Source organism: Bos indicus x Bos taurus, chromosome 17 (genome assembly GCF_003369695.1).
Source record: "Bos indicus x Bos taurus breed Angus x Brahman F1 hybrid chromosome 17, Bos_hybrid_MaternalHap_v2.0, whole genome shotgun sequence".
Classification (NCBI taxonomy): domain Eukaryota; kingdom Metazoa; phylum Chordata; class Mammalia; order Artiodactyla; family Bovidae; genus Bos; species Bos indicus x Bos taurus.
The window spans coordinates 68185887-68206173 of NC_040092.1; the positions used below are offsets into that span (position 1 = coordinate 68185887).

Consider the following 20287-nt stretch of genomic DNA (forward strand, 5'->3'; position numbering starts at 1 on the left):
AAGACAGAGGCAGAGATTGGCGTGACGTGGCTGCAAGCCAAGAGCTGCTGGCACCCACCGCAAGGTGGAGAGGCACGGTACAGATTCTCGCCAAGCCTCCAGAAGAAAGCAACCCTGTCAACACCTTGGTTTTGGACTGCAGGCCTCCAGAACTGTAAAATAATAAATTTGTCTTGTTTTACACTTATAGAAATGTGTTGTAACAGCCCTAGAATGTTAGTGCAGAGCCCCTAGGTATTTTTATTCCTTACTATCCTTAGTTTAGTTCTAACGCTATATCTTATTTCTCTCTTTTGGTGGGGTTTTTTTTTTTGGCCTGTGGTGCGCAGCTTGTGGGATCTTAGTTCCCCATCAGGGATTATGGCGCCAGGGCACCAAGTCCCTAATCACCAGACTGCCAGAGAACTACCCTCCCTCCCACCCATATCTTATTTCTGCTGTTTGTTTTTCCTTCTCTGAATTAGTCCTGTTAGAACTTTATTTTCTTAGCATTTGGCTGCTTGTACTAGAGAGTTATTCATTAACCTCTCTAACCTTCAGTTTCCTTGTCTGGGAAATGACTGTGAGTTCCTGCTGCCTGGGGCTGGCTGGGAGAATTGAATGAGTTAATGCATATGTATGTTCTTGTAACAGCACCTGGCATACAGCAGATGCTGTGCACATACTGCTCCTCATTATGAAGTTCTGCTCCTATTTTTTAACACATGCTTTGTCTGCACCAGGTCTTAGCTGTGGTCTGCAGGATCTCTTAGTTGCAACATATGAGATCTAGTTCCCTGACTGGGGACCGAACCCAGGACCCTGAACTGGGCGCACGGAGTCTTAGTCACTGGACCACCCTCTGTTCCTGCTTCCAAAGGGACGGGTCAGCTTGTAGTTTCCTTACAATTAGTGATACATTTGCCTCCATTATGTGGGTTATTGGTGAAAACACTGCACTATTCCTAGAAGGACCTTTCCTTATGGGCCCTGGGATTAACTCTGAGCTAGGTTTTCAGTGAGTCCCCTCCTGATCTTCACCTTTGTGGTGTCAAAAGTTGCCATGATTTAGCTCAGTGGACTGGGTGATGGCAAATGGACCCAAGGCCATTGCTTGGTACACCATATAAGTTGATTTACTGGTCATTTCCACAGCTAGAGTCTAACTTCATGCATTATTTTGCAAATATGAGCCATTTGGCATTTGGGGACAGAGCAAAAGACTATATGAGGCTTGTAACAATCCACCAGCATGATAGGAAAAATAAAGTTCATTCATGTTGATGTGTGGTCAGCAGGGCCCTCTTAATGGCCTAACTTCATATGAACTGTCCTTAATCCTTAAAATTGCTGTCTTTCTCAGAGAAATACAAATAATTCATATACAATAATAAATATGGAATATCTACATATTAGTCATAAACTGCTTCATCTGCAAAGAACAAATGTATCTGAGGATGATGAAAGTTTAGTGAAATGTGTTTAGAATTTTTACCTCTTTGACAAGTTGTGGGCAGACCAAAGAATGAATGATTTTTGTCCGTAATTGACAATGCATTGAGGAACAGCTAAGCAGAACAAAATCAAAAGCCTTGTCAAGTCACGAAAAGATTTTAATTCTCATTCCTTCTCTCTGCAAAGTCCTTCAGTGTCAATGATGGGTAGACCTTCAGCTTCTCCTCTTTATTAAGCCATGTTATTATTGACTATGCCAAAGCCTTTGACTGTGTGGATCACAATAAACTGTGGAAAATTCTGAAAGAGATGGGAATACCAGACCACCTGATTGCCTCTTGAGAAATTCGTATGCAGGTCAGGAAGCAACAGTTAGAACTGGACATGGAACAACAGACTGGTCCCAAATAGGAAAAGAAGTACGTCAAGGCTGTATATTGTCACCCTGCTTATTTAACTTATATGCAGAGTACATCGTGAGAAACACTGGACTGGAAGAAAAACAAGCTGGAATCAAGATTGCTGGGAGAAATATCAATAACCTCAGATATGCAGATGACACCACCCTTATGGCAGAAAGTGAAGAGGAACTCAAAAGCCTCTTGATGAAAGTGAAAGAGGAGAATGAAAAAGTTGGCTTAAAGCTCAACATTCAGAAAACGAAGATCATGGCATCCGGTCCCATCACTTCATGGGAAATAGATGGGGAAACAGTGGAATCAGTGTCAGACTTTATTTTTTGGGGCTCCAAAATCACTACAGATGGTGATTGCAGCCATGAAATTAAAAGACGCTTATTCCTTGGAAGGAAAGTTATTACCAACCTAGATAGCATATTCAAAAGTAGAGACATTACTTTACCAACTAAGGTTCATCTAGTCAAGGCTATGGTTTTTCCTGTGGTCATGTATGGATGTGAGAGTCGGACTGTGAAGAAGGCTGAGCGCCGAAGAATTGATGCTTTTGAACTGTGGTGTTGGAGAAGACTCTTGAGAGTCCCTTGGACTGCAAGGAGATCCAACCAGTCCATTCTGAAGGAGATCAGCCCTGGGATTTCTTTGGAAGGAGTGATGCTAAAGCTGAAGCTCCAGTACTTTGGCCACCTCATGCGAAGAGTTGACTCATTGGAAAAGACTCTGATGCTGGGAGGGATTGGGGGCAGGAGGAGAAGTGGACGACAGAGGGTGAGATGGCTGGATGGCATCACTGACTTGATGGACGTGAGTCTGAGTGAACTCCAGGAGTTGGTGATGGACAGGGAGGCCTGGCGTGCTGCAATTCATGGAGTCGCAAAGAGTTGGACACGACTGAGCGACTGATCTGATCTGATCTGATTAATACCTATTCACCACTTTATTTCCAGAAAAAAGAAAGTAAAGGATTTAGTCTTAGAAGTTTATAATTTCCAGAATCTTCTGAGAAAACTTAAGGGATCTGACCATTCATCCATATTTTATCCAAAGGATCTCTGTTTTGACTACTCAGTTCCATTAACTATATGCTGTCCTAACATGAGAATCTAATATTATATGTGCATTAAAAAAATATATATCCGGACTTCCTAGGTGGTCCAGTGACTGAGACTCTGTGCTTCCCCCCGCCCCGCCCTACCCCGCCCCATCCCTGGTGGGAGACGTTCTACATGCCATGTGGTACAGTCAAGAAAAAGAAAATCAGTAGACCGTTGAGTAGTTTTCCCTCAGTACAGTGCTTTTTGGCAGCTCAAGAGCTTGATAAGGAGGGCGCTGGGGGATGTTGAACTAAGTCAGTGATGTGGGGCCTCAGCTCTTCGGAGGGTTGGGTGACACGCTCTCTGCTTGTGCGTAATTGAAGCTTCAGGTTGCCAAGAGGTGGATGACTAAGGGGCAGCTGTTTTGGATCAAGGGTAAAGTTTTGATTGGATGATGAGCATTCTCAAAGGGTATATGGCAATTTTCTGAATTGCATAATCAAGTGATTTAAAATGTAGAAAGTAGTGATGTCATCTCCCCCTCTTTTGAAAGAACATACATCTCTCTCTGTAATTATTTTGTGTTTAATAACAGCAGTAGGTCAGTGCCAAGGGACATGGGGGTCAGGAAAGACCAGGCCTCAGTGGGATGTGGGGCCATGTGCTCAAGGGTCTTCAGTCCTGTGTGGTTGTGTTTTCTTGGATGAAATTCCTGGCAAAATTTTCTTTCTAGGTTGTCAGAGCCTAGTGCTTCTCCTTGTTCTCAGTTCATTTCCTGTTCCAAGAGGCTTACCTGTGTTAAAAACAACTGAGTCTGAATATAGTCCTCCCCAAATTATAACTTGTGAATTGCCGTCTTCTTTATTGGTGTTTAACAAACTATATGAAGAAAGAAATAGTAGACTCTTGGAGAATGTTGTATATGTGCTATAGGTCATTACACTTGGAGTTTACAGAGAGTAGGAATTATTATGTCTGTTAATTTATATATAGAGAGAGAATTTGAGATCTGCTCAGTAAAGGTTAAACTGGGACTGGTTTCTTAATTTTGCATGTGTGGCATAGTAGAAGGAATGCTGGACTAGGAGTTAAGAAACTTGACTCCTAGCCCTGGTTTTGCTGCTATTTTGCTATGTAACTGAGCACGTCACTTAATTTTGCAGGGCATCAGATTTCCCATCACAAATATAAGGGTATCTGATCAGATTACTTAGAAAATTCCTCTGTGTCTAAAGTTATGTGGTTGTTTTCTGAAAATGAAACTTTCTGAGTAAGTCTTTGACAATTTTATTTCTTTCCCTGGTTTGTGTCTTTATCCCACTAGAAAGAGAGCCACCCTACCTTTTTTTTTTTTTTTTAATGTCTAAAATGCTTCTTAGTAAATTTAAGTCGTTTATATATTTTCCCTTGTGCATTGTGAATGGATTCTGCTCCTTACCTCTGCTCAGGGAGCAGCTGGCAGAAGAGGAAGAGCCTGCTCCAGTGCCTACGGGCGGGGTGACTTTGGGAAGGCAGTTAACTCTGATTCTCAGTTTCTATCTCCATAATATGGGAATAATCGTTCCTACCACCTCCACTCCCGGTGGTTCTGAGGAGTAAATGAGATCAAGCGAGAGATGACCTGGCAGGTCGCCGCCGTTTACACAATATTCCTTGTCTCACCCTGCCTGCCATGTTCCTTTCCCTACTGGATGATCCTGCTCTTTCTCAGCTTTAATAGAGAAGGTGCAAATTGGTCTCCTGGTACTCACTGCCCCACAGTATCCGGTGCTTAACACATACTGAACAATGCACAAATAATGATTGAATAAATTGAATAAATCTTAAAAAAAAATCTTCAGTATACTCATGGGATGACGTTTCAAGGAAGCCTCCTATTGAACCCAGAAGAAACTATAAAAAGTAAAATGAAACATAAAATTAGCCATCTAAAGTGAACAGTTTAGTGGCGTATAATATATCGCAGTTGTACAACTACTATCTCTATCTGGAAGAAGGAAATGGCGCCCCACTCCAGTGCTCTGGCCTGGAGAATTCCATGGTTGGAGGAGCCTGGTGGGCTACAGTCCACTGGGTCGCAAAGAGTCAGACACAACCGAGCAACGTCACTTTCTTTCTTTCTATAGTTGCTTTTGGAGAGGGAAATGGCAACCCACTCCAGTGTTCTTGCCTGGAGAAGTCTATCGACAGTGGAGACTGGTGGACTACAGTCCATACAGTTTCAGTCGGACACAGCTGAAGTGACAACACACACACACACACACACACACACACACACACACAGGCATGGGTGTGTAGGTTGTGTCTACCTTGGAACTGCTCAGCGGCCCCATGGACTGCAGCCTTCCAGGCTCCTCCATCCATGGGATCTTCCAGGCAAGAGTACTGGAGTGGGGTGCCATTGCCTTCTCCACATAAACCCTGCTGCTGCTGCTGCTGCTGCTAAGTTGCTTCAGTCGTGTCCGACTCTGTGCGACCCCATAGACGGCAGCCCACCAGGCTAAGAGTCGGACACGACTGAGTGACTTCACTTTCACTTTTACTTTCATGCATTGGAGAAGGAAATGGTGACCCACTCCAGTGTTCTTGCCTGGAGAATCCCAGGGACGGGGGAGCCTGGTGGGCTGCCGTCTATGGGGTCGCACAGAGTCGGACACGACTAAAGCAACTAAGCAGCAGCAAGCACTGGGAATGTAAAATGGCTCAGCTACTGTGGAAAACAGGCCTACAGTTCTTCAAAACGTCAAACATAAAACTACCATGTGACCTGGCAATTCCACTCCTGGGTATATAGCCAAGAGACCCGAAAACAGGTACTCAAACAAATACGTGTATACTTATGTTCATAGCAACATTATTCACAGGTAGTCAAAAGGCAGTGGCACCCCACTCCAGTACTCTTGCCTGGAAAATCCCAACATTCCCACTAGCATTGTGCAAAGATTCCAGTTTCTCCTTATCCTCCTCCACACTTGTTTTTGCTTTTTTTTTTAATAGCCATCCTAATGGTTGTGAATCAAATCCCTTATGATTATACAGTAGAAGTAAGAAATAGATTTAAGGGACTAGATCTGATAGATAGAGTCCCTGATGAACTATGGATGGAGGTTCGTGACATTGTACAGGAGACAGGGATCAAGACCATCCCCATGGAAAAGAAATGCAAAAAAGCAAAATGGCTGTCTGAGGAGGCCTTACAAATAGCTGTGAAAAGATGAGAAGTGAAAAGCAGAGGAGAAAAGGAAAGATATATGGATCTGAATGCAGAGTTCCAAAGAATAGCAAGGAGAGATAAGAAAGCCTTCCTCAGTGATCAATGCAGAGAAATAGAGGAAAACAACAGAATGGGAAAGACTAGAGATCTCTTCAAGAAAATTAGAGATTCCAAGGGAACATTTCATGCAAAGATGGGCTCAATAAAGGACAGAAATGGTATGGACCTAACAGAAGCAGAAGATATTAAGAAGAGGTGGCAAGAATACACAGAAGAACTGTACAAAAAAAGAGCTTCACAACCCAGATAATCATGATGGTGTGATCACTCACCTAGAGCCAGACATCCTGGAATGTGAAGTCAAGTGAGCCTTAGAAAGCATCACTACGAACAAAGCTAGTGGAGGTGATGGAATTCCAGATGAGCTATTTCAAATCCTGAAAGATGATGCTGTGAAAGTGCTGCACTCAATATGCCAGCAAATTCGGAAAACTCAGCAGTGGCCACAGGACTGGAAAAGGTCAGTTTTCATTACAATCCTAAAGAAAGGCAATGTCAAAGAATGCTCAGACTACTGCACAATTGCATTCATCTCACATGCTAGCAAAGTAATGCTCAAAATTCTCCAAGCCAGACTTCAACAGTACGTGAACTGTGAACTTCCAGATGTTCAAGCTGGTTTTAGAAAAGGCAGAGGAACCAGAGATCAAATTGCCAACACCCACTAGATCATGGAAGAAGCAAGAGAGTTCCAGAAAAACATCTATTTCTGCTTTATTGACTATGCCAAAGCTTTTGACTGTGTGGATCACAATAAACTGTGGAAAATTCTGAAAGAGATGGGAATACCAGCTAACATGCCTCTTGAGAAACCTATATGCAGGTCAGGAAGCAATAGTTAGAACTGGACATGCAACAACAGACTGGTTCCAAATAGGAAAAGGAGTACGTCAAGGCTGTATATTGTCACCCTGCTTATTTAACTTATACGCAAAGTATATCATGAGAAATGCTGGGCTGGAAGAAGCACAAGCTGGAATCAAGATTGCTGGGAGAAATATCAATAACCTCAGATATGCAGATGACACCAGCCTTATGGCAGAAAGTGAAGAGGAACTCAAAAGCCTCTTGATGAAAGTGAAAGAGGAGAATGAAAAAGTTGGCTTAAAGCTCAACATTCAGAAAATGAAGATCATGGCATCCGGTCCCATCACTTCATGGGAAATAGATGGGGAAACAGTGGAAACAGTGTCAGACTTTATTTTTGGGGCTCCAAAATCACTGTAGATGGTGACTGCAGCCATGAAATTAAAAGACGCTTATTCCTTGGAAGGAAAGTTATGACCAACCTAGATAGCATATTAAAGAGCAGAGACATTACTTTGCCAACAAAGGTCCGTCTAGTCAAGGCTATGGTTTTTCCAGTGGCCATGTATGGATGTGAGAGTTTGACTGTGAAGAAAGCTGAGAGCTGAAGAATTGATGCTTTTGAACTGTGGTGTTGGAGAAGACTCTTGAGAGTCCCTTGGACTGCAAGGAGATCCAACCAGTTCATTCTAAAGGAGATCTGTCCTGGGTGTTCTTTGGAAGGACTGATGCTGAAGCTGAAACTCCAATACTTTGGCCACCTCATGCGAAGAGTTGACTCATTGGAAAAGACTCTGATGCTGGGAGTGATTGGGGGCAGGAGGAGAAGGGGACAGCAGAGGATGAGATGGCTGGATGGCATCACCAACTCAATGGACATGAGTTTGAGTGAACTCTGGGAGTTGGTGATGGACAGGGAGGCCTGGCGTGCTGCGATTCATGGGGTCGCAAGGAATTGGACACAACTGAGCGACTGAATTGAACTGAACTGAATGGTTGTGAAGTGGTACCTCTTTTTGTTCTGATTTGAATTTCCCTAATGGCTAATGATGTTGAGCATCTTTCATGTGCTGGTTGGCCATTGGTATATCATTTTTGAAGAAATCTCTATACAAGAACTTTGCTCATTTTTAAATCGGGTTATTTCTATTTTTGTTGTTTAATTATAGGAGTTCATTATATATTCTGCATACTAGACCTTATCAGATATATGATGTTGATATATTTCTCCTGTGGGTTATCTTTTCACTTTCTTGATGATAGAATTGATGCACAGAGGTTTTTTAATATTGATGAAGTCAAATTTATCTATTTTTCCTTTTTTTCATACTTTTGGTGTTCTGAAGTTTTTCATAATTTTGGTGTTTTTATGACAGGGTCTTGATTAGTATTAAAGGAAAACTAGATCTTTTCCAGAAGGTAACCTTTACTTTAAAATCCAGAGCCATGCAAATACAGATATAAGAAGCTCCTTTATAATCGGTGGAAGAACAGAAGGACCCGAAGCAGCCTCAAAGCACTACTTAGATGAATACCAGGGGAGTCTCCGGAGAAGGCAATGGCACCCCACTCCAGTACTCTTGCCTGGAAAATCCCATGGATGGAGGAGCCTGGAAGGCTGCAGTCCATGGGGTCGCTGAGGGTCGGACACGACTGAGCAACTTCCCTTTCACTTTTCACTTTCATGCATTGGAGAAGGAAATGGCAACCCACTCCAGTGTTCTTGCCTGGAGAATCCCAGGGACAGGGGAGCCTGGTGGGCTGCTGTCTATGGGGTTGCACAGAGTTGGACACGACTGAAGTGACTTAGCAGGGGAGTCTCACTTAAGTGAGTTGCACTTCAGTTTAAGGAGTCTCACTTCCCAGATGGCGCTAGTGGTAAGGAACCTGCCTGCAATGCAGGACACACAGGTTGGATCCCTGGGTTGGGAAGACCCCCCTGGAGAAGGAAATGGCATTCCGTTCCAGTATTCTTGCCTAGAGAATCCCACGGACAGAGGAGCCTGGCAGTCTACAGTCCATGGGGTCGAAAGAGTCAGACAGGACTGAGCGATTTAGCACGAATGCACGCACCAGAGGAGTCTGACTTTAATATAATTAAACATCAGTGGCAGAATCATAAATATTTTTAAACTACCATAGATCAGAAAGGACAGTGTCTTTGCATTATTCTTTTTATAATCAAAATCAGAAAAGCCCAATACAAAATTTGTGGAAATGCTTATATTTCAATATTTTTCCGTTTCTCTGCTAGTGAATTTTGATAGCTGTTTTGCTTCCTTTATAAATAAGAGAACTATTCCCAATTTTAAAGACTGTGCTTTTCTCAAAGATTTTATGCCTGTAATTTACACAATACCACAAATCAGCCAAATAGCTCTTAACCTTCTTCTTACTTCAGTGTATTATTTAGAAATTTTATTTTAAAAAGCCATAATTTATTTTCTGGTTCTTGGTTATTATCATAGGCTTTTGACAGTTTAAGCTGGCCTAGTAGCTTTGCAAGTAGGATTTAGTTAAGTTCAGAAGAGAGAAAAAAGCCATTGCCTTTGCCTTCTCCCCTATACACTGAGTTAACTCCTGTTTTATGTGTGCAGGTATGATCAGATTGTGAGTATTTTTTTTAACATGAGGCATTTATATTTGGGGAATAAAATATGCCCACTTCTCTGAGTTCTGAAGACAAACCAATCAAATCAAGCATTTTTTCTGTAAATGTAGTAAGTACTTATCTGATATTCTATTTAAAAAGATAAACATGTAATAAAAGCATCTTCCTTGGACTTTGTTCCTTTCCTTTGTTGTTTGATTGAAAAAGTCCTTTCTACCCCAGTGAATACTATATTTATTAAGCCTGGGAGACCAGAGATGGTTAATGCAACACGAACGTCTGTGACTTCTAAAAATTTGCATTATTTTGTGTGAGGCATCAAACTCCTCCTTGAAAATGATCTTCTGTGAGCAGTGATTAAACTTTTCAACTCGGACCCCTTTCATGCTGCGGGGCTGGCCCTTCTTATTCGGCGTTCCTCGCTCTCTGTCTCCCCTTCTTCAAAATGAAACACGATATCCTCAGCCAACAGAGCCCAGAGAGGCTGGTCATTGGCGCCCATTGTCCCCTGATGCCGCAGCCCCGCCCCCTTGGCTGGCGCTGACAAGCTGTTTATATTTTTCTAAGGGCCACCCTTTAACTCGGCGGCCTGATGACTATAATGGGCCCGATTGTCTGTGGGCTGCAGAGCGCCGAGGCCCCACATCCAAGGAGGCTGGGGCCCGTCTCTGATGCACCGGAGAGGCGGATATGGAATACCGGTAAGGGCGCTTCTAAGGGCGCGGGGATGCCTTTTCTGGGCTCACAGGTGGCTCCTGGGCACTGTTTTGGAGAAACGAGTCGTGATCGAGTTGCTAGCTTTTTCCTGGTTTTAATTTTCTGCCTGCTCAAGACGGAAGGAACAGATTGGATTTCTGGATTTGCTGACGAAGCTCACAGGGATCCCTGTGGACCCAGGCAAGAACCGAGCAGGGAAGCAAAAATCCAGGGAGAGACGCACGCAAGCGGGTTTGACACCAAAGCCACACGGAAGAGGCAAAGCGCGGGGCTGCCTCGGTGATGCCGTGAGATTCAAGGGCTGTTTTCTCTTCTGACTTAGCTGTTCGCAGCCAGAATTCAGCTCTGCCACTATGGATTTCTGTAAGCCAGCTGTTGGCCAGTGTAACTCGGTCAGCCCCCTTTGAATGCGTCTGGGATCTGCTGGGGTTTTCAAAGGGCGAACCGTGGTAATCTTGTGTGCCATAAATAGTTCTATATAGAAACGTGAGAACGGTTTAGAGCTGCAGGCTGTAAAGTTTTTACTGCCCCATTAAGGTGTTCAGAGGGTACTAAGGCAGCGGCAGTGGGGCTTGGGAATGAGGGAAAGCCTGGGGCGATGAGAGCATTTGTCCGTGACTAGCCGAGAGAGAAACCCGGGGGGCCTGAGGACCTCACGTGAGAGGCGGGAGTGAGCCCTGAAAGGGGCTGCGCCAGCCCTCCTGGGGTTCTGTCTGGTTTCCGCGTGAGTGAGGGAGGGCGGAGAACCTTCAGGCATCCGCCTCTGGTCCCGGATTGCCGCATCGTGGATGCCCCCCGCCCCGCTCAGGCGGAGCAAGGCACCTCGCCTCGGGCAGAGGGCCACAGGGGGCAAGCCGGGAGGAGGTGCGCAGTTACTGGGCTGCAGGCAAGGGCCAGGGGCTGGGCCGTCTAAAGCCCTGGGAATTGCTTCAAGAATTCCCGCCTCCTGCTGAACAGAAACTCACTATGGCAGCTTTGATGGGAGGCTTTTGTCTCTTTGCCTTTCACAGGAGCCTCACGGTGCAAAGTCAGTGAACCCAGTCTCTGCTTGATATGTACGGGAGCCTGAAAAGGGGAAGGGGTATGGGTCAATTTTTAGACAAAACAAAGGGTGAATTATGGGGCTTTAATGCATCTAGTGCTTTATAAATCTCCCCACCTCACCTAATCCCCGGCCTCAATACTTATTATCCAGACACAGCATGTTTAAAACCAACATGATGTAGGGCTCCTGGAAGACTTAAATCAGATGCAAACTTTTTTTTTTTAATGAAGCTGACCCAGAGCATCATGAGTGTTTCAGCACAGTGTGTGAAGACACCTGGTGATTTCCAAACGCCCAGGCTCTCCTTCCATGGTCTGGGTGCCTGAGGAAGGGGCGAGTTGCCCCGTGGGTGCTCTCATCCAGAAACAGAGCTTCTGGCCCTGCCAGTGCTGCCCCAGAGATGTGGGGCTCACAGGTGTGAATTACCCTGTCCTGCCTCAGGCCTCCCAAATCCTGGCTTCCTTCAGGTCATCGTATTCTCCTGTTTCTACCCCACAAGCACCCCCGGGGGATGGTGAGAGAGGAAGAACCAGGAGGAGGTGGTGAGAGCCCGGGGTGAATTCCAGGAGATCCCATGTAAACAAACAGCCTCTGCCTGCCTTCTTTTATCAGAATGGTGGGCACGCCAGACTCTGGAAATCTCAGACACAGCATCATTTTTAGGTACAGAATTTATGCTTATGATAAAAATAGAAGATTTACAATACAGAGTAGTAATCCTCTCTGTATGTGTGTTAGCCGCTCAGTCGTGTCCGACTCTTTGCAATGCCATAGACTGTAGCCCACCAGGCTCCTCTGTCCCTGGAATTCTCCAGGCAAGAATACTGGACTAGGTAGCCATTCCCTTCTCCAGGGGATCTTGCCGACCCAGGGATCAAACCTGAGTCTCCTGTATTGCAGGCAGATTCGTTATCATCTGAGCCACCAGGGAAGCCTTCTAGAGCTTTTCAATACTGAGGGCTATTATGAAACCAAAGAAACAAGCCTGTGTGGATGAAATACTATGATGATGACAAAGTCTAACAGAAATAGTACCTATCATTTGTTGAGCACTTACTATGTGCCAGGCCTTTTCGCGCATTATCTCACTCAGTCCTCCCTAATCCCTTTGAAGTACAGTTCTCATTTTACAAAGAAAGAAACTGGGGCACAGAGAGGTTAAGTAACTGGCCCAAAGTCACACAGCTTATTAGTGACCTGAAATGTGAATCATTCGGAAGGTACATAGCACATCACCTTGTGTTATGAAGTGAGGAGTTTCTGTGGAATAGAGCTGGCATTCATATTCACAGTTTTTCAAGAATCCATCACTGCAACCAAAATGTGACCTCCTGTGGGAACGTAATTGGTGGCTGGGAAAGAAAGCCAAGAACCACTTCCTTTAAATGAGCGAGAGCACCAAAGAACAGCAGCCTTGTCCAGCGAGCCAAGTGCCAGGGAGGGCCAGCCGTGGGGCTGGGGGCCCTTGGGCCTGGCCCTGCCCCACCACAGTGGGCCTGTGCTGTGTGGCACTGGACCCTGCAAGGAATGACACAGCAGAGGAGCCAAAGAACACAGCTGAGTCAGACACGCCTGGTTCCAGCCTGTGATAGAAACATGTGCGAGGCCCAGTGGAGATTGGAAGAAGCACCTTTAGCCAGACTGGGGACATCGGTGAAGGCTTTGTAGAGAGGGGGGATTCTAGAAGGAAGTCTTGAAGAATGAGAAGAGTGGGTCAAGCGGGCATGGAGGGAAGGGTGCCTAGCGCCAGCAGTTTCTGACGTGGTCGGTCAGTGGTGGGTCTTGTGGGCAGCTGTGTACCAGGGTTGGAAGCAACCGAGTCAAAGGGATCAACATGTGCCAAGGCCCAGAGTCAGAGAACAACTAAACAGCTTGTTCAGTCTGGTTGAAACCTGGCGTGTGAGTGAACAAGTGGTCCTGGATGAGACAAAGCTGATAGAAAATGAAGCCAAAGAAAACTGTTCCGTAAGCGGCAAGATCTTGACAACTGTTTTATCAGGGTGATGGATGTGTAGGGACCCATCATCTACTTCTGTGTTTGTTTACATTTTTACTAATAACTTTTGTAAAAAGGAGGCTAGCCCATAGATGCACCAAGACCAGAACATAGCTCAAACAGAGCAGAACTTGATCCAGGTCTCCTGGTGTGTGGTGACTACTGGAGACCTCGCCGAGTCACTGGACTTCTCTAGTTCTCCTTCTCTTCATCTGAAAATGGGAGTAATAACGTCCACCTCACTGGGCTGTTGTGGGGATTGAAAAGATAGACCATACAGACATCCCTCCATAGAATGTCATGGGATCATCCCTTTTCCCACTCATCCATTCTGACTGAGGTTCCTAGATGATGCTGTAGAGAGTTCCAAACAGAGAACCTCAAAATAGTCTGAAAGTTACAGAAGCAAGAACATGCGAGGCAAAGTCCGAGCTGGAAGCAAGTCTGGGGCTAGGTGAGTGGCCTGAGAAACATCCACACCACAGACATGTGAGTTTAGGAAAGTTAGCTCTGCAGGTGGCTGAAGAACAGGAAACCCCATGACCTTGGCTGTCCAAGGCCTCCCTTCCTAAAGCATGGAGCCCCATTTGATTTGCGTTTATAAGCCCTTGCATTTCATGTAGTTTCTGTCTAAATTTTTAAGTGACGTGCCACTCCCACCATCACTCACACTTAATGAGCATGCGGTTTGGTCATCCTGGATATTAAAGTGTCCCAAGGAGAGAGAGGGAAAGGGAATCAGAACAGTAGACTGAGATTTCATCCCCTGGGGAGCCCCTGGGAGCCATTTAGATAAGCATCATCTCATCTCAAGCCACACCTGGGAACACAACCCCTTATCACACTGGCAGTCTCCTTTCAAGGACAGCGTTTCCTGGTATGTAAGTGTTTAGCAACCAGGTGTGTTCTGGTACTGTTCCTGAGGAGTTGACTCTGAGGGAACAGCACATGTCACGTTGGTTGTGCAGAATGGAAAGTCCCTCGAACTGTGGACTCTACAGAAACCACAAGAAGCAGAGGGCCAACCTCTGACTTCACAAACACCAGAGATGCTTCTTGACACCAGCCTCTGTAACTAAGGTGACAAGTGCTGTCCATCTTTAATGGGTGTGTAGGAGGAAGATATTTAAGTCTGCAGCATCCTCAAAGCCTTGGTATAAGCCTGGACAGGGCAGGCCGTGTCCAGTGTGCGTTTTTTGAGGTGTCAGGCAGCTAAGTCTATCCTCACTGAGATTCCTCCAGGGGCCCTCCAAAGACAGAGTTCTCACTGCATGCTTTTGCCCCACTCCGACTTCTCCTGCTCCAGAGGGGTAAAACTGAGTTCATGCTGAACTTTGAAGCAGTAAGTTGGCCTCAGAACTATGTGCCATGAGGAGCACTCATGTGTTTAAAGTGAAGTCACTCAGTCGTGTCTGACTCTTTGTGACCCCATGGGCAGTAGCCTGCACCAGGCTCCTCCGTCCATGGGATTTTCTAGGCAAGAGTACTGGAGTGGGTTGCCATTTCCTTCTCCAGGGAATCTTCCCGACCCAGGGATCGAACCCAGGTCTCCTGCATTGTAGACAGACGCTTTACCATCTGAGCCACCAGGGAAGTCCTACTCATGTGTTTACCAAGGTCATTTCAAGTCAGTATAGTTTCCTTGGTTGCAGCACTGGGTGATTTCATTTTAACAACAGGAACTTTAAGCAGACTCTTGCTGAGGCGCCTCTGTCCGCACAAGTCCTGTGAAATGTGCAAGGCAGCTCCTTCCAGGGTCCTGGAGGGTTCCAGGGACACCGGGACCATCTCCGCGTTTCTGGGAATGCCCAGCAGAGTTGAATCCCTTTGCTGTGTCACTGACACACAGGTTCTTCCGCTGTGGACCAAGGGACAAGAACCAGGGCCCTGGAATACAGGAGTCTTGCCCCATGCTCATCACCGCTGGATGATTCTATTATCTTAACAGCATTTTTATTTTTTAGAACTTGACATATCCAATTTATTTCTCATTACAGCATTATTCTGTGGCAAAAGTACATGATATTACTGCGATGGGTTTTTTTAAAAATTTTAATTGGAGGCCAATTACTTTACAATATTATGGTGGTTTTTGCCATACATTCACATGAATCACCCATCCTGACCCTCCCTCACCCGTATATTAAGAGCATTTTTTAACAGAAAATAGCAGCCATCAATGATTTCGTAGAAATGTGGCCCATTTCAGGATACCCTCAGGGAGGCTAGCCATTGTCTTCTGATAGTCTCTGTGACCTGGGAACGCAGGGGGTAAAGCATAAATCTTAATTAATACTGGACCATTAGGAAAAGAAAATGGAAAGGCTCTTGGAAGGTCGCTGCCGCTGGTGCTGCTGGTGCTAAGTCACGTCAGTCGTGTCTGACTCTGTGTGACCCTATAGACGGCAGCAGTGACTCTAAAAAGCCCCCAAGGCCGTGCTGGAACTTGGCAAGGAAAGGCAGGGGCAGCCCGAGGAAAGCAGTGATCTTCCCATTCTCAGCCCAGGCACTGGAGCAGCGCCGGAGGGGGCCTGGGCCGGGCCCAGCTCCCCCCATCCAGGTGGGCCCGGACATTCAGGGAACGCCGGCCTCCTTGCCCATCGGGGTTCCCTCGTTGCTGTCTGAACACAGACCTGGTGCGCTTGTCGAGGGGCAGGGTCCCCGGGGGCGGGGGTGGGGGAAGCTGCTGCTAGGGAGGAGACCTGGGCTCAGCGCGGAACAGGACCGGGTGGAAGCAAGGACTGGGGCCGTGGATCCTTGACCTTGCCATGAACTGAGCTCAGAGAAACGCCTCAGTACCTTCCGGGTTTCCAAGGCTGGTGCTAAATCCGCTCCTGTAGAATGGAGACCACGTCCGCCTGTCCCCACCGCTGAGGGCTCTAGGAGCCAGGTGGGGAAGGGGGTCCCGTCAGAGCCGCTCTCAGTCCTTTCCATGGACGCTGTCACTGCGCACACCCTCCCCCAGGAGGACGCGAACCTCTCTTCTCATCCCTGCTCTTGAGTCTCTGCTGCTGCTGCTAAGTCGCTTCAGTCGTGTCCGACTCCGTGCGAACCCATAGATGGCAACCCACCAGGCTCCCCCGTCCCTGGGATTCTCCAGGCAAGAACACTGGAGTGGGTTGCCATTTCCTTCTCCAGTGCGTGAAAGTGAAAAAATAAAGTGAAGTCGCTCAGTCGTGTCCGACTCCTAGCGACCCCATGGACTGCAGCCCACCAGGCCCCTCCGTCCATGGGATTTTCCAGGCAAGAGCACTGGAGTGGGGTGCCATTGCCTTCTCTGGAAGGATCTGTATACGTATCACAGACTTATTTTTCAAAAGCCAAGGCTAGTTAGCTGATTTGTGTTCGCATGAATGCTGTCCAATTGACTAAGGAATCTAAAAGTTGGATGAGCCTCTGAGCAATGTGTCTATGTACCTTTAGGACTTGTATCAGTTAATCTGGGCATTAACTATCATTAATATTATTTCTAAGAAAATAAAATACATGTCTGGCTCAAAACTCCATTTTCAAGCAAGCATCTGGGGTGCTGGCAATGTTCTATTTCTTGGTCGGGATAGTGCTTACCCTTTGTGGTTTCTTGTAATAATCCATCAAGCTATTGTCTTAGAACTTGTGTACTTTTCTGTTTGTAATTTATACTTAAAAGCCCCCCTCCCTTAGGCCTCTGATTGAAGCCTAAATTCTTTTTGTTTTTATTTATTTTTAAATTTATTTTAATTGGTAGCTAATTACCTTACAATATTGTAATTTTTGCCATAGATTCACATGAATCAGCCATGGGTGTACATGGTTTACACATGGTGTACATGTGTTCCACCCATAAAAGTTTATTTTTAAACAAACTATCAAATATAACCTTTTGGAAGTTAGGAGATAGAACATATTGGAATCCATTGTAAAGAACAGGAAAATGACTCAGTTGCCGTCATATTTTCTCCACATGTTGGCTAAAAGGACATTTAAAAAGAAAGTTTCATGATTCCTTCTTTCTTTCCACTTCTAATGCAAGAATTAGACATTAAACCACAATAGTACTAAGAAATGCAGTTCAGAAAAAGTCCCTTTTTTGTCTTTGTTTTCTCCAAGAAAGTTTTTTTGTTTGAAACTTCCAAAGTATGACACATATTTAAAGCATGCAAGGTTATGATGAATGAGGTTTGGCAAGGACTTGAGAACAATGATTACAGTCCTAGAGAGAGTTGTGCTGTATCTTGTTTTTCTAATAAGTTCTTCCTTAATATTTGGTTTTGAGGTGGTGGGTTCTGTGATATGGCCTGATGCATTCAGGAATGTCCCTAAAGACTCAGGTACATCTTTCCATGGCTAATGGATCCAGCCCAAGAAGATCAATATATCATCCTTTCAAGAAAACATTCTAAGGAAGTACGTTCTTACTCTAATGGAAGCCAGTAGCAATTTCCTTAAGTTTCCAATTGTTTTAAAACATCATTTTAGTGCTTATTTCCCTCTGATGACTTTATGTTTGATATAAAATTAATTGTTTAACCCCATTCAATTTCTTAGTTCCTGGACTCTAGTTGTAATTTTCATCCGTTTTTATTCCTCTGCCACAGAGGACCAAAGTGGCTTCAGGATGAGGGCCTTTCATGAAGAGACAAAAGAAGCCATGTTTTCCGATTCTTCCTTTAGTTTCTAACCCCTCCGTGTCTCAACATGAGATTCTTTGAGTTCTTTGATTGACTTACCAGTATTCCTTTATTTGAGCTGACTTTCTTCCATTTCTACCTAATATCTCACCATTACCTCTGTGTTAGGCTGCCGTCGCAAAACACCACAGGCTGGGTGGCTTAAATAACAGAAATGAATTTTCTCTCAGTTCTGAAACTGGAAGTTCACGATCAAGGTGCCTCCAGGAGCAGGTTCTGATGCGAGCCCTCTTCCTGGTTAGCAGAAGCAGCCTGCTCACTGTCTGTACATGGCCTTTTTGCTCTGGAGAGAGAGAGAGCTCCCGTGTCCCTTCCTCTTCCTATAAGGACACTAATCCTATTGGACTAGGACCTCACCTATGACCTCATTTAACTTAATTACTTCCCTAAAAGGCCCCATGTCCAAACACCCCTGCAATAACTGGGGTAAGGGCTTCAAAATATGAATTTACGGGAGGGCACAGCTCAGTCCATAGCCTTACCAGAGTCACTGCTAAGTTGCTGCAGTCATGTCCAACTCTGTGCGACCCCATGGACAGCAGCCCACCAGGCTCCTCTGTCCACGGGATTCTCCAGGCAAGAATACTGGAGTGGGTTGCCATTTCCTTCTCCATATCAGAGTCACTACAATTAAAATTAAGCTTTGTTTCATGGACTTCCCTGGCGATCCAGTGGTTAGGACTCAGTACTTTCACTGCTAGGCTCAGGTTAAGTCCTCATTGGGGAACAGGGTCCAGCAAGCCAGACAGTATAGCCAAGAACAAACAAACAAAACTTTGTTTTCCTTTTCAAAGTAACATTTTTTAAATTAAACTTTTGTAAAACATTTTTGAGTTTCTGCTGACTGTACTAAGGGAATCCAGACATAAAGAAGACACAGACGTTCCTCAAGTAGATGCCTCCAGGAGTCTATAAAGTAATGAAAGAGATGAGTTGCATGCACAAAAACCCAAAATACCTTGGAGACTGGAGATAGTTTAAATAAAATGCAGTGTGCTATGGAATTCAGAGGAAAAGGGTATCTTCCTCCAAAGGCCACCACCTGACCTTCACAATCAGGGACAGGCAGGCTGTGGACTGGGGAAGCTGTAGACGAGACCACACCAGGCTCAGCGGACACCATGGAGGCAGGGAAGTGCAGTTCAGTTAAGACTGAGGAGTCAGGAGGGAACACTGTGGAGTCTGCTCTTATGGTATAAGTTCGGTATGCAGTTCGGTTGAGAATGAGGAGTCAGGACAGAACACTGTGGAGTCTGCTCTTATGGTATAAGTGAAAATGAAGTCACTCAGTCATGTCCAACTCTTTTCGACCCCACGGACTGTAGCCTACCAAGCTCCTCTGTCCATGGGATTCTCCAGGCAATAGTACTGGAGTGGATTGCCATTTCCTTCTCCAGGGGATCTTCCCGACCCAGGGATCAAACCCAGGTCTCCCGCATTGTAGACAGACGCTTTACCGTCTGAGCCACCAGGGAAATCAGCAGTCTTATGGTATAAGAGGAGGTTAATTCTGAAATCAGCACTTAAAAAGAGTCACTGAGTAAGTTGCCCTCGGCAGTCTGGACATTTGTCTCAATAACCCTAATACCAGCAGTTTTTCCTCCAGTGTTGCCACAGACCAGTTTCTCTGACTGAGCACCAGACGAAGTGTGTAGCTGGCTGTGTTGTGGGGGAGAGAGAAAAAAATGGAGGGAGGGAAAGAAAGAAGGGACGGAGAGAGGGAGAGAGAGAAAAATGAATGGGTGGGAGTGCATCTTTGAAAAATAAGGTCACACGGACCATGGCAGGATACTCACCCAAAGGGGGTCACAGAGCACCAAGACTGAGAGAACGGTAGATTATTTCCAAGTTTCCTCCTCCAAATATGTATTTCACTTACAACACTTGATGTAAATATATGAACTGGCAACACAAAGGAAATATTCATGGAAAGAAGCATATTTAAAATGTCCCCATCACTAATGATCAAGTAAAGACAAAATTTAAAATCATTGAATTACTATTTTCTCCTTATCAGATTAGCAAACATCTTAAAATAATACTGCTGGTGAAGGAGTGTGTCTCATGGCACACCTAACTAATGAGAATGTAAACTGGTACAGCCTTTCTAGAAAGTAATTGTGCAGTGTTTTGCTCTCTCTAGTGCCCCAGAAATGTTAATATACCTTGATTTGGTAATCCCACTTACAGGAATCTATGCTGATAATACAGAGGTGTCGACAAAGGTGTGTGTTTAAGAATTCCATTGAAGTTTAATTTATAATAATTGGAAGTTTAGAAGCA

At 45.2% G+C, this 20287-nt stretch overlaps 1 protein-coding gene across 3 annotated transcripts in view; it reads left to right on the top strand.

Moving 5' to 3' along the window:
• Positions 1 to 10131: 10131 nt before the first annotated feature.
• TRIM2 (tripartite motif containing 2) overlaps positions 10132 to 20287 on the top strand; it is a 127843-nt gene continuing 117687 nt past the window's right edge. For 2 of the 3 annotated variants that reach the window (XM_027513472.1, XM_027513473.1), the window contains exon 1: positions 10132 to 10277. In XM_027513472.1, the coding sequence (XP_027369273.1) occupies positions 10248 to 10277 (30 nt within the window). In that variant the 5' untranslated portion in view covers positions 10132 to 10247. The remainder of the gene's footprint in view (positions 10278 to 20287) is intronic. The other variant, XM_027513478.1, reaches the window with a different exon arrangement.